The following is a 27522-nucleotide window of genomic DNA, read 5'->3' on the forward strand; positions in this document are numbered from 1 at the left end:
AGCTGATCCTATCATTGCAAAACAAGAAATATTTCCTATGAAATGCACTAAGTGTAAGAATTTTTAATTTTCTGTAACAATTTGACTAACTTGGACAAATTTTTCCAGTTGATCCTCAGTGGGTTCAAGTATTAATAAATCTGAGAATGAAACACTCGAAAATGTTTACAAGACGCAGAAATTCAGCTTCAGAGGGATGGAAGTAGTGCAACCAACATAATTTTAAATAAAGTGAGAATAATTATTTTATTTTAGGCTCGTCTTTGATGAACTTCAGGAGTCGGGTGCACCTGATTATGTAACTATAACAAAAATTAAAAAGAAATGGATGAATTTGATGACCAGATATAGGGTAAATCAATTTTATTTAAAAATCAATAAGTACAGAATTTTCTAAAGAAAGTAATAAATAAGAAATGTTAAGATCTTATACAAATCTGTCGATTTTTAGCAAATAAAGAATACTACACTAAATCCTGAAACAATAACTTGGCCATATTATGAACAAATAGATAGAGCCTTTGGCAGAGAATCGGAAATTGATTTAGATGGAAAAAATGATAATTCTTTAAATCATTCACTTAACAATGGTATTCGATATTATATTTACAAAAAAAACAAAAAAATATGTACTTGATTTTTTTTAGATGAAAGGCAAAATTTTATCAAAAAACTTATAGAACTTCGATACAATCATCGGCATCTCTTTACGGGTAGAAAATACACCGCAAGGGATGGATGGATGTAAGAATTTTTTTACGTTTACATCAAATAATTAACTACAGTAGTTTTGACAAAAACTCTTTCTAGGATAATTCAGTCTTTATTACAATGCCAAGGTAAATATTCTATTGACCAGTTAAGTAAATGTTGGCAGAATTTGGTGCAACGCTACAAGCAGTTGGCAAAAAGCGAAACTGATAATATTACTTGGCCTTACTACGAATGTATGCAAAAATGGTTTAAAGAGGAGCAGAAAATATGTGAAAAAGTCAAAATGGAGGCTGCTGGTTCTATAAATATTATAGAAAGTGAAGACAACTCCAAAATTGAAAACGAAAAGGACGTGTCCATTGCAAATTCTCTCCAGTTTCTACCTAAAAATAATATCTCCATCGATTGTGTTAAAATACAATTACTCACAGAAATAAAAGCAGCTCAAGAAAAACATCACAGTGAAGTAATGGAGAGTTTGAAAGGTATTAGTGAACATTTCAATACTAGCAACAATACACTGTCAAACAACTGAAAATGTTACTTATTACAATATTATAAAAGTACTTTTATTCGCAATATATTAAAAACACTGACATAATGTTTTATTTTTCTATGGTACAACATAAATAATACTCTCATAAACATAAAAAAACAACACCTAAAAAATATCCTAAACATTTTTTTAATGCTTAAACTTCTAGGGCCGCCAAGGATTCTTCTATCTCTTTCACCTCATTTTCATCAGCATACCGCTTTCTTATTTGTTTTAGACTCCACTCAATCACCTTTTGTGTTGAATCTTTCTTCTTCTGTGACACATTTTTCTGAGAATTTAGCGAAGCAGTTGTTGTCTAGAAATTAAAAATTAGATTGATATTCACTCAATAAAAAGGAATTCTTACCAAATATATTCCATATAGAGCTCTAATATTCCTGGAATTTAACCTCAGAGCTTGATAATAGTAAGATTTAGCTATTTCCAAATTTTCTAACCCACCTTGTGTATATTTTATGTCAGCATACCTCTGATGTAACAAATGGTTGTGTGGATTATGCAAAATTAATTCTTCCACGCAAAAGGCAGCTTTGCTGTAATCATGCTCATTTATGTACAACTCACTTAATTCTTGCCATGCCTCAACGTCAGCCATAAAGCTAAAAGAAAAGTATATGCATACAGATGTTATTATTCAATAATCAATAACTAAAAACTGTTTTATTAACATACGTTTTCAAATATTCAGTTAGTTCTTTGATAGCTTCTGTATATCTTCCAAGAGCTTTGAATATAGCAATTCTCCTCTTTTTAGCAGCACTATTCGTGTTGTCTTGTTTAATAATATCATTTAATATTTGAAGTGCTTTGGGATAATTTTCATCCGCTTCATAAACCATCGATTCTAATATTCGCACTCTGGAACTATTAGGAAAGTCCTTGTACAACTCTTGTATGCATCTTTGTGCAATGTTAAGTCTAAAAGAATCTGCCGCTGCTATAGACACCTGTTCCAAAACGATATGTTCTAAAATACAGAAAATATTACTGCAATTCAAAATAATACAATATGCTTACTTTCTTTTCCTAGATTATATATGTTTGAGGAAATCGAATCGTCCCAAATTTGAACAACTTCTCTACTTTTACGCTCATTGGTTTCTCTGTATCTTTTCAACTGCTCCAGGTCTCCTGCAAAAGAAGGAAGATAGCAAATTGTTTATTAAACATGCACATAAAATTACTTTTGAGATTCCCCATGACTCGTATTTTTACAGCTGAACCCGAAACCCTCTGTTTAACTAAGAATTAATTATAATATATACGTGTTAAACTACACAAACTGGTATACAAATGACTATAAAACTAATGAATTGTCATCTGTCAACTGTCATCTGTCCTGACATGTCATGTGCGTTAGTGAAATTGGTAGCATTGAGCTGAAAGTGTCTAAAGTTTGTTCTCTAAATTGAAAGGGGGGCCAGTGTATATGAATTATGAATATATGCTACCAGAGAACAAATTGAATTGAATTACGTGAATAAAATTGAAATATTTATTTTTGCATATGTAAAAATTTGAAAAACTGTCGATATTCTTTTGATTTCTAATAACAAAAGTTGATCTGGGTGACACCACTAGTTTAGAGGCTGTCATTTAGTGGAAAAATAAAATCCCTTTTCTGTCTGTCCCATCCATTCATTGACCCAAACAGTAACAGGGGCAGTCGATTATTAGACTAATTTTTAATCATTTTAATCAGTGTGAGTGTCTTGTATTCAAAATGTATATTAAAATAAGAATTTGGTAAGTACCCCCCAAATACTTCTTAAAAATATCATGAAATATGATACGTGTTGCAGTTAAGAATGCATTGTTTATTTTATTAAGTAGGATTCTTATCTTTTGTTACTGAAAATGCTGCAATGGAATTAATAATGAATACATCCTTTAAATCGAAATAAAATAAAACCTTTTTATAAGCCATTTTCATAAATTTCAGTATTCTCATCATTGATTTTGTTCAACAGATCAATACACTTGACTAGAGGAGTGTTCTACAGTATTCACCATTTCCACCAGTTGGTTGAGTAAATAAAGAAACAACCAAAATGGACTCAACCAACATTGTTTGTCCAGTTTGTACCTTGTATCTAAGGCCAGGAATAACCTTAAAGCAACATTTATCCTCCCATCCAAAGCAGAAGGTAATAGAGGCCTTGGTAAAGTTATCTGTGGGTGAAGAGTCACCTAAAGGTCAAAATATACCCACACAGCCAGATTTAAGTGCTGCTGGCAGTTCTCAGGTTAACTCGGCTATAGTGAACCAGTCATGGAATCAAGCACCTCCAGGTCACTTAGGGCCCACGCCCCACATAACCCCACTACATGGAAACCATGTTTTTATCTATCAACAAAGTATGAGCACAACTTCTCCTCAGCCAAATGTTTTAAATGTAAACCCGTTGTCACAGCAATACGTTTATCCCACCGTTTTCAACCCCCAAATGATGCCATATGTCTATCAGCAACAGCAAGTAATAATGTCTAGTAATTCGTTGCCTCCTCATGTAAGGGCTTTACCTTTTGATTTACCTAGTACATCGCAAGCTAATATACCCGAAGAATCGGTCGAGAATGGAAGTGAAAATAATATTACACAAAGTAGAATAGAGGAAATCCAGGAGAATACAGGGGATTCGAGACATGAAGAAATTGTCAAGGATACTTTCAGTGGAACACCTACAGAACCCACAACTGTTAAGAAGCAAGAAGACATGGATATAGTCAGTCATGATGTGAAAACTATGGAAGATTTTGAAAACGAACAGTTAATGGTGAACGAAATACCATCGGAAGAGTACGGTGGTAATGAAAACAATGCGGATTATGAACACGAACAAGTGGATCACGAAGAGTGTATTGGTTCCCCACATTCTCAGACTACCACTCATTCTGACTGGGCATTTCACTCCGATTTGAACAAGGCTTGCCAAACCCAGAATACCAGTAACACTTCACCTCGTTCACATACATTAGAAGATGAAGAAGCAAATTTAGATAATCAAGAAAACAATGAAGATCAGCCCGAATACTTTTATATCCACCAACAGAACCAGGAATTTGTAAAAACTCAAGAGTATACCGAACAGAATGTTATACCGTATACAACGGTTAAACTAAATACGGAAAGTTACGAACAGTCAGAACCAATTTATACTTCTGCAAACATCCTGCACGGTGGGGACCATTTAGATTTTGTTAACATGGAAGATATCGTTATCATAAATGATTTCTCTTCAAATCAGGTTATTTCTCAAGTTGAAAATTTTGAGAACACCTCACCAGACAGACCAGGAGTTTTAATGACTATAGGAGATATCACCGAGCAGCCAAAAAATGATTTCATTGAGCAGAGTCACCTGGAGGAGAGTATGTCAAGAGAGAGCTCTCACGTTAACATAAGATCTGATGAAAGGATGCCAGCAAGAGGCGAATTGTCTGGTCAGGAGAGTATAGGGGGTGCTAGTGACATAACTTGGAATCGTATGCAGTACCAAGAAGGTAGTTCGGGGATGTCACACTCTTATGATTTAATCGGAAGGGAGACTTGGGAGGCATCCGATAGTGACAGTGTAGAAGTGCCAGCAATCCAGAGGAGACATCCAGCACAAGGGGAGTATCAAAATCATATGGAGTATAACGACAATGAAAATGACACTCCTACGATCGTTAGTTATTCTGGACCACCGCTTAATTTTAAATGCCCCACATGTCAGGAAGGTTTTGCATCGTCAAAAGAAAGAAAGGAGCATGAGATCGAGAAACATCCAGAAAAAATAAATAGAAGCAATTTCATTGGAGGCGATATTGCTTCCAAGGTAAAGAAGGTGAAAAAACTTATAGTAAAGTTAAAATCAGATAAGACTGAGACCGACAACAATTATGATAACGTTTTTACTAACAAATTGAAATTAGAGAATAATGTCGAACAAAATGAAACTCCACCTGTCGAAACTGATATTAAACAAGACGAGCCCAATTTAGAAGTTAAGGACTTGAAGATAATGTGTCCAATTTGTGACTGTGTGGTAGAAAATGCAAAGGCTTTAAAACTGCATAAAATGGAAGTCCACAAGGAAAATGCCAGCGTACGACACAAATGCCTTACATGCGGGGAGGCTTTTCCTAACGAATATAAATATACGGATCACCTTAAAGTACACCCACTAGAATGCAGGTTATGCGGCAAACTGTTTTATAGAAGACAAAATATTCAGTTGCATATGAAGAGACATCTGGGACTTAAGCCATACAAATGCGAAATTTGTCAAAAATCTTTCGTAACGAGACAAAAACATGATGAACATAAAAACATTCACACTGGTGAAGCTCCCATCAAATGCAACTTGTGCGAGGAAACATTTAGAAGACACTCGAACTTAGTACAACACCGTAACAGACACCATTTTCAGCTCAAGAAAAAGGTTAAAGATTATATATGTCAGTGTGGAGAAATCTTTCACTCTAAAAAAAAATTAGCATGGCACAAGGAAATCCATGACTCTAAGCCTAAGGCGTGCACTCAGTGCAGTGAGAAATTCGTTCATATGTCGAGTTTAACGAGACATATGCGCCGTGCTCATAATGAGAAGTTTCTCCCACAAGTAGAGAGGGATAATGAAAATGTTCAATGCCCCATTTGCAAAGGTACTTATCTCCGATCTTCCCTGGAAGTACATATTCGTAAGCACAGCGGACAGAGGCCTTTCACTTGCTTAATATGCAATAAGGATTTCACGACTAAATGGAACCTTAAATTGCATAAGTGGACGCATGCCAGTCGTACGTCCAAACCCTTCAAGTGCGATCAGTGCAAGGGTGCCTTCATTAGAGAGTCCGACTACATCGCGCACATGAACTCTCACAAAAGCGTACGACCGTATACGTGTAACTACTGCGGTGCTCAGTTCATCAGGAAGTACAACTGCATAAGGCACGTTAAGGAACACGAGAATAACAAGACATTCGTTTGTCAGGTTTGCGGGAAGTCTTTTCACAGGTCATATTACTTAAAGGATCATATGCTTGTACATAGCGGCATTCGACCTTATTCCTGTCATATTTGTGGGAAAACTTCCACGACTAAGTCTAATCACAATAAACATGTACAAATTCATCATGCTAGGGAACCAGTTAGTACAGAAAATTAGATAGACAGATTTTCAGCTGCTAAAATGGGAGTAAAGGAAATAAGAGTATTTTTTAATTATATTAGAATTGTTTTAAACATTTTAACTAGTTCTGTTGTGCCCCTATAAAAAATATTTTATCTAAAATTGAGACGCTTGCAAGTGGTATTTTATTCACAAAATTGAACATGGGACAGACAAAAATTATTTTATTTTATTTTTATTGATATCAACTTGTAAGATTTTTTTTTGTTTGATTTTAGAAGTACCTATTTTTTTTAATATTTCTTCAAATAGCAGTTTTATAATCTTTATTTGAATAGTTGAGTACTACTTCAAGTCTATCACTTTTAGTGGAGTGCGATTTATAAAAAGTAATCGATCTGTTATTTAAACGATTCGACAAGTTGTTAAAAATATTTTTTTAAATGATTTGAGTAAATTAAGTATAGAAGCTGAAACTGTGATTGTTTCAAATTGAAACCACCACCATTATTTTAATATTCATATAGAAATGTTAGGTAATAAAAGTGTATTTTTTACGTTTCATTGTAGTGAAATAATTTTTATTTTGTAATGATTTATTTGGTGTCTACATAGTATGAAGTTCGTTATTTCAAAGGTTTGTTGAATTCTTATTTTAGTAACATTGAATTTTACATTTTATTTAGTACGTACTATTTTCTTTTTTTTTTAATAAAGACTGTATTTTTATTCTGCAATTTTTAAATGATTACTACTTTAACATAAAGAAGGGTAACACCTTATTGTTATTTAGTTATATACGTTGTGGACGTATATAATATTTCCATTTGTGTAAATAATAAATTAATTTTACATTTTAAAGTGTGCAATTGAAGTTTTTGTATTAAATAATACAAATAAAACAAATATTTATAACCATCCGTTTTTTTGTAACCGCATGAAAATTTGGGGCGTTTTAAAGTAAAAAATTTGAGAATAAAATCAACAAAAAAATATACATGTAAGTGATAAATGCAGGGTTAGGCAGAAATATCCATTTTCAACTTTAAGTTTGTTTCATAACGTCGAGGGTGTCATAGAAGAGCGTATGAACCAAATCTGAAATTTTAAAGGCATACGCCTTTCTGATATTATAGTTTTGCAAAATTGGTTCATACGCCTAAGTAAAACGCGTTAGAATAGAGTGTTGATGTTGTTTATGAATATATACGCCCATCTGATATATTAAGCGAATTGATTAAATGAAGTCATACACCCTAAAACCCCAAAACCGACTATAGTGGCTCTTACGCCCTTCTGATATGATGCTCTCGATATAGTGAGATACAAATTCAAATGAAATTACCATGCTTTCGCAGTAAATGGAATGGGATCCCTACAAATTCAAATCATACAAAAATTTCTGCCACAAGATTTTGGATCAAGGAGTGTTTCGAAGCTCTTCTTGCAGAAAACCCGAATATTGTTGATTGCTAGCTGATGCCAGATGAAGCTCATTTTCATCTGTTATTGGGCGACAGAGAATCCTCAAGAATTGCACGAATTACCACTCTTGATTTTGACAATGCCTATGTATGTTTTCAGCCACGAAAATTGAATAATTTCAAATATTTCGAATTTTTACCACTAAGAACAGCCAGTGACAGCATTTTTAACATTAAGGCGATGTTTCGCATTGTATTAGCTATGTCCTGTCCAAATTTTGTTCGTGCAACTCTCTTGGTTTCGACAATGCCTATGTATGTTTTCAGCCACGAAAATTGGAGCACAATATCAGCATTTTAAATTTCTGGACCGTTCATTGAGGAAAACGACTTGCCTGTAACTGTTACATCACAACTTCATAATGTTGATGTGGATATTCGACGACTATGGTTTCAACAGGACGAGGCTATTTTCTACACTTAAGTCTAAGTCTATTGCAATTCTGGAAATTATGACCGACCGACGGAGAATAACGTATTCTCAACTGAAATGTTGGCGCGAGTGATGCAGAACTTTTGTATTAGACTTCAAAAGTGCCAGTAGAGTGGAGGGGGTCATTTGAATGATTTAATTTAAAAAAAAATCAAATTTTCATGTTTTCCAAAGAACCTGGTTTAATTTTCAATAAAAATTGACTAAAACGATCAAATTTAAAATGTTTACTTCATTCTGCTTAACACTGTATTATAATTCGAAAACAAATATTGAAAAAGACATTTAATAATAATATCTCTACCCCTTATCTAACTGCAAGTATTAGCCCAGAAGTTGGAGACTTGTGTAGGAGTGGGAGCGGCGTATTATTATTCGGCACGCCACATGTGCGCCCAGGAACGACTTATGTTGGTAAACTCTAGCCCCCATTTAATGCAAGAATGAGGGAAACTTGGAAAACCTCATTAATTAGGGGGGTTGGTCAATCGCCGACCGGTATCAACCTTATTCTTCCATCTTACCATACCCACAGAGAGGGTACCTAATTCCCCTCTACGAATATAGCTGATCTATGATCTTACTGCCTCAGGGATCGAACCCGCAACAGTGGCATTCATCGATTCCATCGATTCAAGTATTGACGCATTTAACTGCTCGACCAACGACCTACCATAGGACTAACCGACCACAGGTAGAGAGAGAGTCCAATTTATAGAGTATCATTTATTTCCTTTAAAATAGTACATATATTATATTCTAATTCATTACTGTCCTTCCGCAATAATTCTAACTTCAATATAATTGGTTTTGGATCATACAATAATAGAATTTTGAAGAATTCAATAGCGGCCAGCTAAAAAAAATAAGTCAGAACAACATTTTTTGAAAAAAATAAAAAGTACCTGTAGTGGAATGGGCTGTTTATTACTCAAATATCTGGAAACGATATCCATCGCTTCATTTAATTTATCATCTGCAACATCCAGGTCTGTCAAAACTTTTCCCAAATTTTCCAGAATTACTAACTGCAACTTGTATGTCTGTGAATATCTGTAAGCAGAGCCTTTGTCTTTTAAGTAGCTTTCTGCAGAAAATTTATCAAGGGCCAATAAAATGTTAGGCAAAACGTCCCTAAAAATTATCATAATTTTTTATAATGAAAGTAGATAATACATCAATCTACTTACTTTGTAGTTCTCATTTTAATGAAATCCTTAGAGAGTCTGGCTAAAGTGACAAGCAATAGAAAACTGTAATTGATAATTAAAGGATCTTCGAACTCTTTGAATCTCAGGACTAACGGGGACCAAATTTGATGAACGATCGGTAAAAGTTCATCTTCAAAATCTCTTAAGATTTCCAAACCCTCTGTTAATATGTTGAGTGCAAGTAATTTTTTGGTTTTATCTTTTGATGGGAGAAAATGCAAGCTTCGACTTAATACTGCCACTGTCAATTTTATATGTAAAGGTGGTTCAGGTTTTTTGTACTCTTCAACTAAAAAAAAATATGTGTACAAATTACATAAAAATATATTGAAAGTTACCTTCTGGTTCTTCCATTTCCTTTTCTATTTCATCTTGTTTCTTTTCCATGTCCTCCTTATACATTTCTTCTGCAGACTTGCCCATAATATCATCAGAAAAATTAACTGTTTCTTTCATATCTACTCCTGTTACCTGGAAATCTTCAATTTCTCTTAATTTCTGGGCTTTAGACTTAAACGGTTCAATTCTTTCTTTTATGTTAAACCATTTTCGTAAACAGTTTATAAAAATTTTAAATATTTCTAAGAAAGCCGTTGAATTTTTATCCTTGAATTTATCACAAGATTGAAGAAGAACCTAAAAATATGACCTACAGAAAGACGCAAAACCAAAGCTAATTCTTACCTCTTTAATAATATCAGCGATGTACAACAAGACCTCAACTGTTCCGTAATTCAAAACAACTGCCAGGACACTCAGGACACCTTGGTTGTTCTCCAGTTTGTTTAATTTTCTTTCAACGTGGTACGTAAAATAGTCTATATTGCTGTTTATTAAGTTCGTTATATTGGAATATCCACAGGCTAATGTGACGTTCGTTAAAGCTGACAGACCAGCATTTTTTACCAGAGGGTGGCTACTTCCTATAAAATTTTGAAGTCACATGGAAAGTTTTATAAAAAATTGATGTTTCTTAGTAGTAAAAAATATATATGCACATTCCATGTATGCCAAAACTACCATAAATTTTTAGCAAAAGTTGTTAAAAAATTTTAGTTTCTTATCTGAAATAAATTATTGTTTTGACTGAATTATGTGTTACTAAAAACAGTGACGACTCCCATTAAGGGGCAACACCACTGTAAAACTCTAAAATAAAATGTTTTTCTACAATTTTTTTTTAATGGAAGGGAAATTAAGAGGGCAATAATAATCAAAGATGTTATTAACCATGTCTCTAAGTGTTGAAAAATATATATTTATTCCTAAATAGTATAAAATAGCGACGCTAGACCTATCTCACGAGGTATGTTGAATTTGAGGCACTCTGTGGTACGCAATGTATTTGATGAAAATTTTAAAATGGAAAAAACAAAAAACTTTTTTTTTATCTACACGAGTATGGCTAGGAAATAGGTAGGAAATTTTGAAAACGTGAATTTTTATGCGATTGGCGACCATTTGAAGTAAAAAGTTCAATTTTCGACAAAAAAAGGGGCAATCATCTGCCGATACATAATGTTAAAATGAAGTTATCGAAAATCCCATAAGTACTTCTCTTTGGATTGTTATTTTGAATATACAGGCTGTTACAAATTCGCTTCTCACTATAGAGATCTCGAAAACGGTAAGAGATACAAACTAGCTTAAATGGGGGCAAAGTTGCGTAATCAGGGGACTAACATTATGCCTCTAAAAAATCAAAGCTAACATGATTAGTTTTCGAAAAATTTGAAAAAAACCGAAATTTTCGAAACCCGTTTTTGTTTCATTTCAGCCTTCGTTTGAGGTGATATTGAAAAAGAAAAACACTTGGCATAATCAATTTTAATATGTAACGTTTCGTCTCTCCGGGACCATCATCAACTTCATTTTTTTAAATATGACCCTAGAAATGTTATTACATTTTTTGCAAGCCTTCGTGAACCCCAATACTGTACTGCCTCAGCCCGAACCAGATTCAGACGTTTTGTCTCAAAAAATTCATCTTCAGTGTATTCGTTCCAAATTTATCTAAATTTTTTATTTAGATTTTTTTGTTTATTGAATTATCGTACACTGTAAGTGTCGTTAAGCCCTGTGAAATCCATCTAGTTATTTAAACTATTACCACCAAGCATTAAAATAAATAACTATTAGAGTTTTATTCCCGTGTCCATAGTTATTTCTAGGCTTCTCGAGTGCTCAAAATTCAAACAAATTCCGATCTATTTTTTTCAGGATATTCATACATCTGACATGCTCTTTCACAGTTGCAGTTACAGATATAATAAATTCTGATATTACGCTGATCTTCATTTTCAACCTTTGCCAAAATGCAAATGTTTTTGAACATTTACTGAAATTTTTTAAAGAATAATATTCAGGCGTTTTGGTTGTTCATATTCATTTTTAAGAATTAATTTGTCATAATAAAATTAAAATTGTAATAATGTTTTAATTTTGATGCAACAACTTATTGAATTATGTATGACCAAGTGATGGTAACAGTTCATAATAATAAATGTTTTATTGTATCGCGGATATGTATTTGCCGCAGGTAGTCGTTTTGGAGCTGTCCCACGCACTTGGCAGAGATCAGATTTTCAAAGAAAAAAATTCTTTTAGTATAAAACTTTTTTCCCCTTATTATAGGTCTTTTAAATCAATAAAAAAAATTGATTTTCTGAAAATTATACAGTGCTCTCTCCCCTCAATGAAAAAACATTCCATAAGAAGTTTCTGAACATTTGAAAGTATTAATTTCATTTTATTATCAAATAAATTAAATTTTCGATAAGTCAAATGTGTATAGAAAATACGTTGGTGATGAATAAAATAATTTCACATGAAAACCCTTGGAAATACAAAAAAATTATGACAGAAAAACTTGAAAAAGATTATTTGTGATGAAAAAAATTAAAGGACCCGCAAAAAATATATAAATAATATATTCTTTTATGAATGGAAGTGTTCTTCCCATTTTTGTAAATATATTATTTCAGCTACTGTGCCAAAAAGTACCATTTATGTACAACACATTTTATTTCAATTGCAGCACTTTATAGTTCATTTTTTTTCAATTTTACGACTAAAAAAGCAATTTTAAATAAAGGTAAGTTTGGTTAAATCGTCTAATAACCCAAGAATTTGTTATAATTCCATGTAGAATTTGTATTTACTGCTTAACTGCATGGATATTGTGCTCTTTTAATGCATGCGACATTGTACATGATAAAATAAAATATTCCACTTTGATTTGTAGGAATAGAAACACTTACCAGCCCTTTCCAAGACCAAATACAAGGTTTTCAAAAGGAACTGTTGAAAATTTTCTCGTAGAACTAAAGCGATTTTGCCAATTCCTTCAACTAGTAGACAAACTTGAATGACGTTGTTCTGCACATCCGTTAAGGTAGTTACATATCCAAACTCGTCAACGACCACAGACAACGGTATCTGCCAGTAATTGTTATCCACGTATGTAGTGACGATATTCTTTATTATTTGCAGATTTTCTTCGGTATAATCAGTGCCTGATATAGCTTCATTTAAAATAAATATGGCTTCCTTTCTGTTCTCCGAATGATACATAATAACGTCCAAGAGAAAATCACTAATGATTTCTAAGCCACCGAATTTCGCTAGCGAAGCGCATAACGTTTCCAATTTATTTTTAACAGATTCCTCTTTAAAGTGTCGAAAATTTCTCCAAGGCGTTCGTAAATCTGGGTTCCTATTCAGCTCTATAAAATTTATAATATGTAGCTCTTAAAAAAATATATATTTTGAAATAAAATTACCCTTGATAGTATATTCCTCCAAAAGACTAACACCAGTTCTTTCCAGCTCAGATATATGCATAAGTGTGTGCATAAGTTTATTTAAATGTGTCGCAGAAAGCAAAACTTGGCTCAGTTTATGTTTCCCAAATAAGCATATGTACCCAATTATTAAATTCAGAGACGCAAGTTGCTCTCTTTCATCTAAAAGGTAAAATGACGAATCACGGCAAAAATAAATTTATAATTGCTTACCTATCCCGTTAAATTTTCTGGGCAAACTATTTATGCCACTATAAAACCCTTCTTCTAAATTTTCGAGCAAACACTTAAAGTTACTAGACGAAAGCTCAATAGACAATTTCTGCAACACATCATTACTCCTTCGTTTTACTTCATCGCTCTCATCTTCAGAAAGCGTTATAACTATTTCTATTAAATGGCTCGTGGATATTGGCATTGTTCTACAAAATATATTTCTTAAGTTACGGTTTGCCTTTCGACACAACAATGTGCTCAACAAAGTAATCAAGCTTTTCCGAAATCTCACTTGGAATAATATCGACACAGACAACTTTCTTGCTGAAAAAACTTTGGCCGGAATTTGCAAAATAAAAATTAAAATAAGGCTTGTCCACCATGAAATTTTGAAGAGTTGCATATATGTATACAGGGTGTGCCATTTAACACTCCCACTGCAAATATCTCCAAAATGAAAACATTTATTTGAGGCTTTATTCACACCATATACTAACAAACAAACAATAAATTATATAAAAAACGAATGATCAAATACAGAAAAAAAATTGTACAATGGTAAATTTGGTAAGGGGCAGAGACGAACCGTATTTTATCAAATTAAAAAAATGTAGTCATAGGTGGCTCATGTCATTTGTTTAAAATAAAACAAGTATGACAGACGACACATATTAGTTTTCCAATAATTACAGTTTTATCAGCTTGCATCTTTCAATCTAACTATATTAGTTATAAGATTTACCAGTGTACAATTTTTTTTCTCTAGTTCATCATTTATTGTTTGTTAGTTAGTATATGGTGTGAATAAAGTCACTATAACAATATTTTACAAGAATATTTTGTCTCTGTATGATTTAAATAAAATAATAGATTTTCCTGTTACATCATACATTGCATATTGAAGTCGACATGTCTCGAAAACAAGTAAATATTGGAAAAAACTTTATATTAAAAAAATTACTCAAAATTTAACGATCTTTCACATGGACTGCATTTTCACGTTCCAGGGTTAAAAAATTTTTTAGTATCGCCATGCCATTTATACAGAAAGATTTGAACTAAGAGTTCTAACTACAATTTGAAGCTATTTGAGGGACCTAACAACCTCAGTTTCCGGAACTAAAATAAACTTCTTCATTTCAGAGATATTGGCAGCGGAAGTGTTAAATGGCACACCCTGTATATGTAAAACATTTTTTTATAATCAACTGATAGATACAAACGTGTTGTTTTTCATTTTTCAAAAAAATTTAATTGTGTTTGTAGTTTACATTCATAAGTTGATTATCAAAAAAAATATTTTACAAATTTTAATGCAGCTCTCTTCGAAATCTTAGGGTCAGAAACTCACTTTAATTTTTTAATTTGAAATTCTTCCAGAATTTTTTAGTCATTCATCTCTCATTCTCTACGTGGACTAAAAAAATGATGTGGGCCCCATACTTCATGATTGAAATAAGATCATTTTAAATTTCACAAATTGCCACTGAACAGGTGGATGGGCCAATATTATGGCTTCCAACGTATCCATGTCATTTTTCGATGTGGAATTACATCAAAAGTTTAGTAGGTATATAAAATTGAGTGAACACAGTAGAGGAACTACATAAAGGTATAGAAAATGTCATAGAAATAATTTGGGAAATATGCTCCCTCAGTGGTAGGTATACACAAAGGACGAGGGTGGTGAGGTTTGGGGTTGGAACCACTTCCACAACACGTTTCGTTTGCAAATGCAAGTAAATTGGCATTATCCTCGTTAGAATTATTTAATGGAAGGGAGACTACAAGATAACTTTTAAAGATATAAGGGCGCCCAAATCATAAAAAAGTTGTGTAGTATTTTGCTAAAACATTTCTTGAAATGAAATATTCCAACTGATTCTTGAAAAAAACTAGAAAAAAAGATTTTTTTTTATTCTGTCCTCATTAATTATTGTAACTCATTTATAATGATATAATTATTAGCAGGGCCGGCAGAAATTATTTACGAACAGCCATGGCGCAGGAACAGTTACCAGACTTAGCCATTCTTGCTATCGAGAAAGATATAAAGATAGAAAGAGAAAGAACAAATAATTTGATTTACGATATTATTGAAGACTTTGTTAATGAAAAATGTAGAAAAGTTGATATGTGATAGGTACGTATAAAAATCCCGTTTTGACATTATTTAGTTTTTTTTTGTTTTTATTGAATATTTTTAATTTTTGGTTTTATTGGAATATCTGTTTTATTTTTTATAGGATGTTTCTTATAATTTATGTTTGTTTTTTTACTAAAATATTTTTTTATTTATTTTTGTCTATTGAAATGTTTTTTTATTTTTTATAACTTTTTATTAATAAATTTGTTATTTGTTCCAACAGTAGTAACTTGTATATATTTTTTCTTAGGGCGGCAAACAAATATTTGCTTCAGGTGCCAAATACCCTGGCGCCGGCCCTGATTATTAGTTGCAAATATGAACACGTTTCTGTATCTTTCATTGTTTTTGAGACCTGAAGTTAACTTTTTTCTTATAGATGCTATATTTGTCTTCCCTATAATTTGTATAGTTAAATGCATGAAGAAAAAAAATTTTGAAGTTCAATGATATGTCAAATTTTATGTTTAACGGCTATGAGATTGTGTTTAACTGTTATTTTCATTTCAGTTCATAGTAAATTGTACATAATTAATGTTATTTCGGCTGTATTGGTTTCTCATACGATTAAAACAACAACATATCAGATTTTCACTTCTTCGCGCATTTAACGACTTACTGTAATCATTTTACTATTCTACATTTAATCATATAAAAAACCATACTCAGGAAATAACGGTTCCGCCCCAAAAAACAAAGAAATAAAGACAGAATCGCTACTGTAATCATTAGAGTTGTCTTGTATATAGATACCGACACCATTATATTACCAAAAGGCTACAGTGTAAAATAAAGGAACGCATTTTTTAGTTTCTTTCATTTTTTGGACGAGATGAATATTTCAAGTCACTGTAACCAACACAAATAGCACCTGTATGTCAAAACGTTCTGAGTAAGAATACAGACAAAAAGTCAAACTTTACGATAGGGACGTCGATTGCCTTATGGCAGCACCAGGATCGTCAATTTCCGAAATATACCTAAAAGGTAACCCTTATTGTAGGGTGTTATTTGTATATTTTTGGTAGTAAAACTTTTTTTTGAGAAATTTTTTATCTGCATTAGTGCATCAAGTACCTCAAGAATTTCTCTAAATTTCAACCCGAACCATAGTAAAATTCTATATATGCCACTACCCTATTATTTCTCAGAGTTGCAAGCGAACCCACTAGTGAGAATTTTTAACATCGTTAGGCAGGTCCCAAGTTATTAAAAGTCAAAGTTAAAATTTTTATTTCTATTACCTTCGAGGTTTTAAAAAAATATTTACTTGAAAAATCTGCTTACTTTTTTGAGTTCTATGTTGTGCTAACAGGAAAACTTCAACTCAAAACACACACCGTTTAGTTTAATAACATATTTCTTTAGAATAATACTCACGTAAAGCAATTTTCAATTATAAGTCCGCACATGTCAGCCAACTCTAATCGTACTTTGTGATGGGAATGATGTGTCAATTTGGCGAACTCAACGACAAGTGGTTGCAGTCTGTTATCGGTATCTTTGTACCATGGCACCGTCCGTTTATTTGTGTGTAGATATTCCTTGATTTCCTTTTCGTCTTTAAATTTCTTTCTTTTCTCAGTACCAATTACAGGTTTTTTATTCATGATATTCTTAAGATTTGTAAAATCGAAATCATCATTTCCAGCTTTATAATTATCCATTAAAAGCGTGACAATTCTTCCCCAGGCTTTTAAAGCTACCATTGGAATTTTATGTCCCATTTTCTCGTCTTCTAAAGCTATCCTGGCTAAACCACTTGCAATACCTGGTAGAAAGAATAGGAATACTTCCGCAACTTGATTTCTCAGCTCAGCATCTTCGAAATCTTTATTTTCTAATACCTGAGCAATGGCCATAATACATTCCATAGCAGACACTCTGTGAAGAAATTGTAGATTAGTTTCACACAAAAATTGTTTGTCATGATTGTTGATTACCTCAACGATCTAAGTTGTTCAGTTTTAGCTATTTCCAGAGCCGTGTAGAGCATTTGACAAAATCTTGGAGCATTTTCTCGGGTATACAAAGAAAAAACCAGATCAGATGATACACACTTCATAAGAGAAGCCATACAATTCATAATACTTAGTTTATATTCTTCAGGAATAGGCAATACTAAAATTTAAAAAACAATAATTCACAATCGTAGGCAATTTATATAGATATTTTTGTACCTACCCATGTGTTGATGATGATCATAAATCTCAAGTAAAAGAAATGAGTAAATATTAAAAAATAAAACTTTTTTATCGACACTAGACTTCTCAAACAGATTTTTGAAGGTATCCACAATAAGTTGCTTTTCGTCATCTCTAAAACTGATATAGGTATATATTATTGTGATTTACAGTTCAAAAAATTGAAATGATAACGTCTTACCTTGATTTATTTTCAGAAATACTTTTCAAAATTGGGTAAAATGTGGAAAGGATTGTTGGCTGCACAGCTTTTATAAATGATTGAGGTGAATTTTGAATTATAGTATTTAACTCTTTAACACAGGCAATGTTTTTTTGATTCTGAATTAATTTTAAACAAAGAGTTTTAAGTTTCGCGTAATTTTCAAAACTCTCTACTTTAACATCCATTTTGAATAGACCGCTGTTTAAACACCAAATCAGTGATACCACTTTGTTTGTATCCTGCAGATCACAAATTATGAGTTTTGTTTACAGTGATTTGAGTCACAATTTTTGCATCTTCATGTAACTGTAGTGTAATTTTATTAGGTAAGTTAATTATCCCTTAAATCTGCTAAAAAATTCGCAAAATTATTAAAATAAATAAGAGCAATCATCACATTCCGTTAACTATAATAGTACCAACTACAGAACGATGCAATTCCCAAAAAAAAATGTATATATTTCTTCAAATTTCTTGTTTGAGTGCCTAAATAATAATAATAATATTAATAAGATAATAACAAAATAAAAGTGTTATCGTTGTCATGGTTACCAAAAGGATAAAAACAAATGAATATTTGTTTACATTTGATGTATATTTGGTTGCCTAGTAATGATTCAAAATTAAATTTATAATCGATTAATAAAATATTCTCTGAAATTATTTATTTGTAGTATAATTTTAGTTTTTTTTTATTTGAATATTTTGGCGCATGAGTCTATTTCATTATTTATTTTTTTTTTTCGATGGCAGCAAATACCCAAATAAATAAAGAAAAAATTGATGAATGATGAACAAAAAATAAAAATTTTAAAATAATTTTCCACATTACTGTCTTGATTTTGAAATTTACAGTGAAAGTCCATGGAATAGTACAGCTTATAAATCAATGGTGCAATTATATTTCAACAAAGAAATTGGATTTGTCTGTTAAATAAATAACCTAAATTAACTTAATTGAAGTAGATAAAGGTTCATGATGGATTAAAGGCTGACCTTTGAATTGAATTGGGGTTTTCACGTCCAGAGATGAACGTAGTTTTTTTTTTCTTCAAAGATATTTAAAATTTAACTCACTATAAGACAGGATAAAGGATAAAGCCTTTTAAAAAATGTATCTTGCTGTATATTACTAGGAATACTAGAATACACCGTTTTCGAGATAAATGATGAAATGTTAGACCATGCCTAAATGGCCGTTTTACACAAAGAAATGCTTTTTATCATAAACACGGTAGGAATTATATCTTTAAATAAAAATGTAGGTAAACATAATCAACTAAAAATTTGTTGAAAATTTAGTTAGTGGTATACTTGCAATTTCCTCATGAATTTATTGTAATCAATAAATCGACGACAATTTTGTGTAAGTATTACAACTTTGAGCAAGAAATAGTATTTCCTCACTCAACGATTACACGTAAGTAATTAGCTAAAGGTTAAAAAATATATCAATTTATGTGACTGTAAAGAGAGAGAAGTAAGTATTGCTAAAGATAATAAAATATCAAATATAAATAATATATAGTATTATTCAAGTAACCGCGACGTGTGCGAATAAAATTAAGTACATTTACATGGCTTCCTTCCTTCAAACTGCTTTTTACCACATACCTTCTTTAGGTATGTGCTTTTTACAACTTAAACCACATATTCTATTTTTATTATTTCTTAACGCCCGGTTGCAATTTACTTTTTAAATTGGTTAAATAAATAAATATGTATCTGTTTATTTATCCTGCTACAGATGAGTTGGAATACCTGTATTCAGGGCCGTAACAAAGGGCGTAGAGGTAGGGGCAAGACAGGGCATTATTCTAACTACTATTTGTAGATTTCAATGAATGGAATAATATAATGATGTAAATAAAATGTGTAAAAAATAGGGTATCACGATAAAGATTGTAAGTTATATAAGTATGTATTTGCATAACATATTAACTAACTTAATATAATAAGGTCTATTATACATATACTTAAGGGGTGCTTAAATCTAAAGACGTACGTTATGTGGTGTAAATTTGATGTAGATGAAACAACAACGGAAAGTTACATTAATTTAATATTTTTCCAAATGATACCGAATTAAACTATGAGAGATTGGTCAGTTAGATAAATATTAGATATATTATATTTATAATCGGTATATTTTAGATGATCTTAAAATTATTTTCTTTATATTTCTGTATACCTACCAAACCATGGACGGTTTTAGACGGCTTTAGACATCTAGTAAATGCGATTTAGCGATTTAACTAAACTTAATAAATGTTTTTTAGGTATAGTTAATTATTCTTTAGTTAATAAACTTATTCTCTATTAAAGTGGGCAATAATATAATAATTAAAATGGTTACAATAGTTTATTGCGTTATTTATATCATAAAATAATTGTTTTATTGGATCTAGGTAGATTGAGTTCTTCTAAGATATTTCCAGTTAAACATATTTGTTCATAGTCTTTCGAATTAAAAGTTCAGGTAGTAATATGTAAGTAGATATGTATTTACCAAATAAGGTTATTAATGAGAGGTGATTAATTAAATTTAGTTTACAGCTTGACTAACGTTCGGGTAACTGGAATAATTTGATATTTTTTCAAATAAATACCTTTACTAAAAAAATATAAAAAAAATCTTCAGTGTCGGCATGTAAAAAGTTTCACAATCGTAAAAGTTTGTTGATAATGCCATATCAATTTTATATTATTTTTATTTTATTTAATTGATCACTAGTGTATCAGTTTTTAAGCAAAATCGCCAGAAGCGACTCAAGGACATTACCCTTTACCCTCAAATACAGTGTCCAAGTTAATGCGCATATATCGTGGAAATAAAAAGTACAAAGATCATATTTTGTTCTCTATATTCATTAAAAAGATGCTTCATCATTTAATAATGAAATATAAAGTAAGCTAATATTTTTTTACATTTTATTAAATTGGAAACTACATATATTTTTCGAATACACACCCTGTAAAAATATTGCACTTAAAAAAATCCGTTGATACTAATCTAATCGTTACGGCGAAAATATTACCTAAGCACCCAACGTAGCGCCTATGCCCTATCATCGAGAAAGTGTTGTTTTTGATAACGCACTCATTACATGTAAAGACTACCTCAATAGAGCGTGCTTCTCAAAGATGGGTGGGGGCCACAGGGCAGAGTACAACCACAGTCTATAAGATCCCTGAGCACTAATATAATTTGTTTATTCAGTTTGCCGAGCTTGTGTGTAACAATACGTCGCGTGTTGCTAGTTCAGTGTACAATATCAGTTCAAATTGGCAAAATGCCGTCGTTACCTGTGGAGTCGTCAGAGAGTTTGTCTCGAGTTTCGTGGCCTAGCAACGAGAGCATCCACGCAGGAAGTTCCTCGAGTGGTTCGGGATATCAGAGTCCCACTTCGCCATATTCCTCTTCGCCCATATCCACATCCCCGGACAACACTCTGAAGAAGAGAAGGATACGGCGAACCACGAGTTTGGGGAGCGTCATACAGAAACCCTTTGTCATACGATCAGACGCTAGAGACTCGAGGAGCCAAAGTCCGGTTCTAATGCGCCCCGAAGAAGATGATTCCTTTTCTCTACTTTCCGACCTCATAGGCTGGTATCCGTGCTTCTTACTCCGCATGGCCAAAGCCGTGGTCCTTGCGATTTTGCCGCAAACCTGGAGGCAGCTAATCTTCGCTCTACCCATGCTCTGGGTGTCCATGTGGTTCTGGCTCTTCACCCAATTCATCCAGCTGCCTTTTACCATCATTAAGGTACTACTATCGATTGTCTTTTCTCCTAGTACTCCAGGCAACTCTAAGAAACGAACCGTCCTGATAAGTGGAGGAAGCACCATTCAAGCTCTGCATTTGGCCAGGAATTTCTACTCGGCCGGTGCAAGAGTGGTGGTGTGCGAAGTAGAAGGCTTGTTCGCATTATCTAGATTCTCGACGGCTGTAAGTCGATTTTACACCGTACCGAGACCAACCAGCGACCAGCAACAGAACTACGTCAGGGCCCTTTGCGAGATTGTCGACAAGGAACAGGCAGTTTATTACATTCCGGTTTGTGCCACCACTTCAGCATATTACGACTCCGTGGCAAAACCCCATCTGGAACTGCTTGGTTGCTCTTGCTTCTGCCCCGGTATCAAGGAAGTCTGGGTCTTGGACGACACCTTGGAGGTTCTGAAACGTTGCCAAAAATATCAAATTCCTACCCCAACTTATCACGCAGTCACGTCAAAGGATGAAGTTATTCAGCTGTACGATACCGGTGCCATAAGGAGGGGTATTTACGTGATGTCCACTGCTGGACCTAGAGGTTTGAGAGAAAGGTCCAAGATTGTCCTCCCTTTATCAAGGAGTGATTTGAAGATTCCTAACGACATAAACGAGCAAAGGCCTTGGGTTCTCGTACAGAACCCTGAAGGTGAACATTATTTAACTTGCACTACAGTGAAACAATCTCAGGTTATAGCGAATGTAACCTGTAAGATGGACAAAGACGACAGTGGACTTATCCCCGTTGAAAACAAAGAAATAAACCATTGGCTGGCCAATTTTTTCAGCAAACATCACTTGCTGCGACCGATAAACGGTCACATAAGCTTCAGATTTGTGATCACGAAAGAATCTAATGCTGTTATTCCACTGAGCAGCAGAGTTGGCGTTTCACTGCCTTATATTTGCTATACCAGCGTGCATCCAAGGTTGCTGTGGAAACCTTGCAAACACTTCAACAGGCAGAACTCTGGACCATTGATCAATGAAAATAGTACCTACATAATGCCCGATACTGTTATGCATACCATTAAAAATCCTTCGATTGAAACGGTTACAAGACTCATAGGGACAGTTTTGGACAAGAGGGAGGCCCTCTTTGCCATATGGGACCCCTTGCCCTATTGTGCGTACTACCACATGCAGTTGCCATTTAAGAACGTGCTAGGGTTCATGCAGAGGAGGCAGGATAGCTTCCCAAGGCCGATGACTACCGCGGTGCGATGATTTCGATTGTCTTCTCAAAGGGAGAGAGAACCAAGCCTGAGGATTAAGAGGGGTTAAACTATAATTTTTTGAATAAAAAATGAAGAACCTTATTTATTTCCTTTATATTTTTTTATTCCAAAGTTGAGTGATGTACATTTTGTAAACATGTTATTGTTAAAGCTAAGATTAAGATTTATTTATAAATGGTTTTAATCTCATGTTTATATTTGAATGTATTGTCTGAACAAACTATATTTTTTATTCTCGCTAGTAAATATTTTTTATAGTCATATTATATCTTGTAGGTATATAAAAACTACGGTATGTTACATTAACTGAGGTTTTGTACAAAGTGTTGTATCATTGTATCAGTGGTACATTTACATTAAGTGGAATCTGATATATTTTTGTATGTACATATTTTAGAAAAAACGTAAATAAAACAAAATATTGACCAACTTCACACATTAATTTAGTACCCAATTTCTTGCCAAACAAAACAAGTAACAACTTCCATAAATAAATGATGTTATTATTTTTATCACGATAGTGGTCAAAAATATTTTATCAAGGGTATTACGTTTAACAGATAGCTGGTTAAACGCCACTTCATTTGACATTGAAAAATAACAGACAAAATGCCGATATGTACACATTGCATAATCATTCGTTTATTCAAAGACAGTAGAAAATTGGATTTGGATTTGTGGAAATAAAAAATATAAAACATAAAAAGCATTTCTTGGAATACTCATGATTTCTGAAAAAAATTTTGCTTCTAAGATACCTATCGTAGTAATGTATTAAAAGTAGGTAATTAAAAAATATTGTGGATTATTAAAATATTTATGAATAAACATTGAATGTCTTACATTATCAAAAATATTAATGTTTCTTTCTGTTTGTACCTTTTTAAGTAAATGACCAGTTGATTTTGCTTTTATTTATTTATTGCATGAAAAAAAACAAGTCATAATAAAACGGAAAATAAGATACATCCATCAAAAAATAAATAAACCCAAAACAAAATGTAAAATAAGATAAGTAGGTAGCTCACTTTATATCTACATTGTATACGTAGTACGTACATAGTATTCTTTGTATCCAACTGCATAATTCAAGATGATACAAGGTTATATTACTTTACTGCACGCATGTCATCAAACCTTCTTATTGTGGAATTAATAAAAGGACCATGGGCTTACCATTAGGGCAGCTACATATGTGTCTAATTGAGTACAGAATTTCTCTCACTGTTTATTAACACATACTTAACATAATTTCAGTTACGATTGTTATGTTTCTGTTTTATCTCAAACAGTTTAGATAAAGTGTTATAAGAAATAAAATTGATGGGTACCTTTTTATTCTTTTCAGTTAAAAAATAACTTAAGTTCATACAAATGTTTCACTATTTTTTAAATCCTTGTATGTGTACGTGTAGTACAACAGTTAGTTCAAAATCTTATTATACAGGGCATTTTCTAAATCCGTATCATAAATTCAGGGTGTTGAATTTAAAATAATTTCACATTTATTTAAATGTATCTACGATATTTGATATAGATTGATGAAATTTGAGTTAATAGTTTCATTAAAAGAAAATAAGTCCCTGAATTGATTTACAAATATGTCAACCAGTGACGGAGCTACTGGGGAACAGTAACATTAAAAATACCAGAATTTCGACGCCACTGAAAATTATGAAATTTTGTTAATTTTCTAAAAAAATACCAGTGGAAATCAAATGCACCAGAATCCAAAGTAACGGCAATATATTTAGTTTAATTTATTGTATCATTTAGCCTTTGAATTTTCATACATGATACATTTTTTAAAAGTGCAACACCCTGCTTCATTAAATATTTGTAATCTTAAATGACACTCTGATACCGATTTGGATAAAATTTATATTTTATATTTCCAAATATTATTTTTCTTCGTACATATTTAGGAAATATGCAAATTTGCAACAAGTAAAAACTTGTATATGTTTTGTCTAATGCTAAATTAAAGTTTACCAATTCCATCTTGAAATATTTAAAATTGCCTCAAATCTAAATTGACGGGGCTGTTTAAAGCAACACGCCCTGTATATTTATATTTTAAATTTGCTATCTAAAAACTAGCTTGACCGCGAAATATGTGTTTTGATACAAATATTCTTCCTAAAGTTGCATAATAACTTTCGAATACAACTGTCTATTATCTTCATTTGTTATTATTAATATGATTTTGAAATTGTTTATATATGTATTAGAAAAAAGTTACTATAAAGATGTGTGTTAGATATTTGTGTAGCAACTCAGTATTTGTATATAATTTTGAAAAGTGTCTTAAAAATTGCAGACATATACAGGAGATTTAATTAAGTTTTGTAAACATTAGTAATCAGAAAACAAGTTGAAATAAAAAAATCCAGTGTTTCGATTTGTATAGACTAAACAACAAGACTTAAAATAAGAAAAATTGTAACGGGAAGTGCTTTATTTCGGAAATACCGGGTATTTAATTTTAAATTACTGAAAATGTTTTTTGAATTTAAAATGCTTAAATGATAACGACTGAAAATTTTTAAGGCTTTTTGGGTAAAATTTATAAATTAGAAAGTACTAGTGCTAAATAAGTAAATAAAAATGTCTAGACCCCCCTATCTTTACTCGCCCCTAAATAATTGTGAATCGCCTAAAACCTGATTAACCTTATTATCACAAAACGACTAAAGATCTAATAACTGTTTTACATTGACAATTTGTTGATCAATTAATTCATGAAGTCGCTTCATCAAGAAATTGGACAAGTGTAATGCACCAAATCTGCTGTCAAATAACTTCATGAATTTATTCATCAAGTTCTTGACGAATTAGAGCATGTTCTAATTTCCGTCAATTTCTTCGTGAAGTTCGGAAGTACCAACCCATCAGATTTCCAGTCTCAGATCAGTAATGAGGTTATGTTATTGGAATATGTAAATAATTGTGTGGCATCGTGCTAGTTTTGCATTGTTTTTACTGATTTGTTACTTACAAAAACTAATATTTATATAATATATGTCAGAACGGTACCGCTGTTGTATCACTACAATTATGAGTGGTAAGGTGACATTTTTGAAATTTATTTGCTTCTTTGATTCATTGGTACAACTGATTCATACGTCAAAAAACTTGATAAAGTCTGTAGCAGTGTAAAACCACACTGTTTACCAATAAATTCGTGAATTAATTCATGAAGAACTTCGTTAATTTATTCATCAATAAATTGTCAATGTAAAACAGCCATAACAAAAGAAAATATACACAAACATTTTCCTGTTTATTCCCCTAAGAAAAAATGAGAACTATAAATCACAGTCACAGGGGCGGGTTAAAAATAGGGGGAGTCTATGTGAAATTGTACCCCATATTCTTTGATGTGACAATTTTTTGCTTATTTTTCTAATTTGTATTTTTTACACAAAAATCTTGGTATCTATTAAAAATATTCATATTTGAGTACAATGATTTAAACTTTGTTAGTCGTTTAGATTAGATGAGAAAATTGATTACATTATTTTTTTATTAGCCAATAATGAAATAATAAAATGCCTTTTATATAAAATATTTAAATTTTAAAGTTTTGTCCCAAACAACTGAAAAAAACCTTGACAGATGGAACAAAATTTCAGCTGTCCTGCTTCGAATGATTCTGATTCATAGTTGTCATTTTGTAAGGAAAAAAAATTGAAATACCCTTAGCAATGTCTGTGTAAATTTTTTTTATTTAAAAAATATTTTACGGAAATTCCAAACCTACGTCTACGAGACTTTTTTTTATTTTCAAGAGTTCTATCATCTGGTAAAGTTTATCTTATGCAATTCGGGACATTCTGTATATTCAATCAATTTGAGAACATTGTGCGACAATTTGGAAAAAAATTTTTTTGGGATGAATTAATCAAAATATTATATTACCCAACCTTTTCAAAGAATCGCTTAATAGATGTGTTCCTCTCAGTCAACGAGGATATAAAATTTCTTAAGACTTGCTGACCAACCGATCGTCCATCCCATCTTCAATCTGATTAATTGCTGCAGTCGGAAATTTTATAGAAATTAATTTATAGAGGACAATCCGAGATATCGCGGTAGCAGTCGCGTGATGCCGTGACAAGGAAACATGCCTATTTTTCCCTCGCTTGTAATAACGCTTCATTCTTGATCCCGAATACTTTTTACCACGTGCTCGGGTTCGCAGTCCCGCTTTGCCATTTTTCTGACTCCTTATTCAATTTTTAATGGCGTTTTAATGAGGACTATTAAGCCAATGGCATCGTGTCCTCGACGGTTTTGTACAGGGTGTGTCTGATTCGTTACCAGACAGGGGCTGTTTGCAATAAATGCGAGACCTTTGCAGTTATTTTCTGATTAAATCAATGCAATATTTCACAGGCCCGGTCTGGCCAG

The 27522-nt window shown here is 32.3% G+C and overlaps 6 protein-coding genes across 7 annotated transcripts in view; 4 read left to right on the forward strand and 2 right to left on the reverse strand.

Annotated features, from left to right (window-relative positions):
- Positions 1-394: 394 nt before the first annotated feature.
- On the forward strand, positions 395-1338 carry LOC108909542. The gene is made up of 2 exons (XM_018713917.2): positions 395-744; positions 811-1338. Coding segments are annotated over exons 1-2 (441 nt in total). The 5' UTR covers positions 395-742; the 3' UTR covers positions 1250-1338.
- LOC108909541 (ER membrane protein complex subunit 2-like) lies at positions 1330-2594 on the reverse strand. The gene is made up of 5 exons (XM_018713916.1): positions 2458-2594; positions 2291-2404; positions 1946-2240; positions 1620-1872; positions 1330-1568 (listed from the first exon to the last, which is right to left on the reverse strand). Exons 1-5 carry the CDS (start codon positions 2471-2473, stop codon positions 1407-1409), a joined length of 840 nt encoding a protein of 279 aa, XP_018569432.1. The 5' UTR covers positions 2474-2594; the 3' UTR covers positions 1330-1406.
- Positions 2595-2743: 149 nt separating this feature from the next.
- On the forward strand, positions 2744-7251 carry LOC108909553 (zinc finger protein 658). The gene is made up of 2 exons (XM_018713930.1): positions 2744-3019; positions 3244-7251. Exon 2 carries the CDS (start codon positions 3325-3327, stop codon positions 6424-6426), a length of 3102 nt encoding a protein of 1033 aa, XP_018569446.1. The 5' UTR covers positions 2744-3019; positions 3244-3324; the 3' UTR covers positions 6427-7251.
- A 1768-nt stretch (positions 7252-9019) lies between these two features.
- On the reverse strand, positions 9020-18502 carry LOC108909537 (TELO2-interacting protein 1 homolog). Its single transcript, XM_018713912.2, has 12 exons — positions 18069-18502; positions 17868-18007; positions 17627-17804; positions 17064-17567; positions 13535-13743; positions 13301-13483; positions 12779-13243; positions 10203-10441; positions 9857-10154; positions 9498-9807; positions 9213-9441; positions 9020-9163 (listed from the first exon to the last, which is right to left on the reverse strand). The coding sequence occupies exons 1-12, from the start codon at positions 18275-18277 to the stop codon at positions 9020-9022; spliced, it is 3108 nt and encodes a 1035-aa protein (XP_018569428.1). The 5' UTR covers positions 18278-18502.
- The window catches only part of LOC108909544 (rootletin), an 89270-nt gene continuing 80108 nt past the window's right edge, over positions 18361-27522 (forward strand). For both annotated transcript variants that reach the window (XM_018713919.1, XM_018713920.1), the window contains exon 1: positions 18361-18418. The gene's annotated coding sequence lies outside the window, so the exon portion shown is untranslated. The remainder of the gene's footprint in view (positions 18419-27522) is intronic.
- Positions 21288-23538, forward strand: LOC108909547. The gene has a single exon (XM_018713922.2). It carries the CDS (start codon positions 21386-21388, stop codon positions 23096-23098), a length of 1713 nt encoding a protein of 570 aa, XP_018569438.1. The 5' UTR covers positions 21288-21385; the 3' UTR covers positions 23099-23538.

Source organism: Anoplophora glabripennis, unplaced genomic scaffold, assembly GCF_000390285.2.
Source record: "Anoplophora glabripennis isolate ALB-LARVAE unplaced genomic scaffold, Agla_2.0 scaffold385, whole genome shotgun sequence".
NCBI classification, from domain to species: domain Eukaryota; kingdom Metazoa; phylum Arthropoda; class Insecta; order Coleoptera; family Cerambycidae; genus Anoplophora; species Anoplophora glabripennis.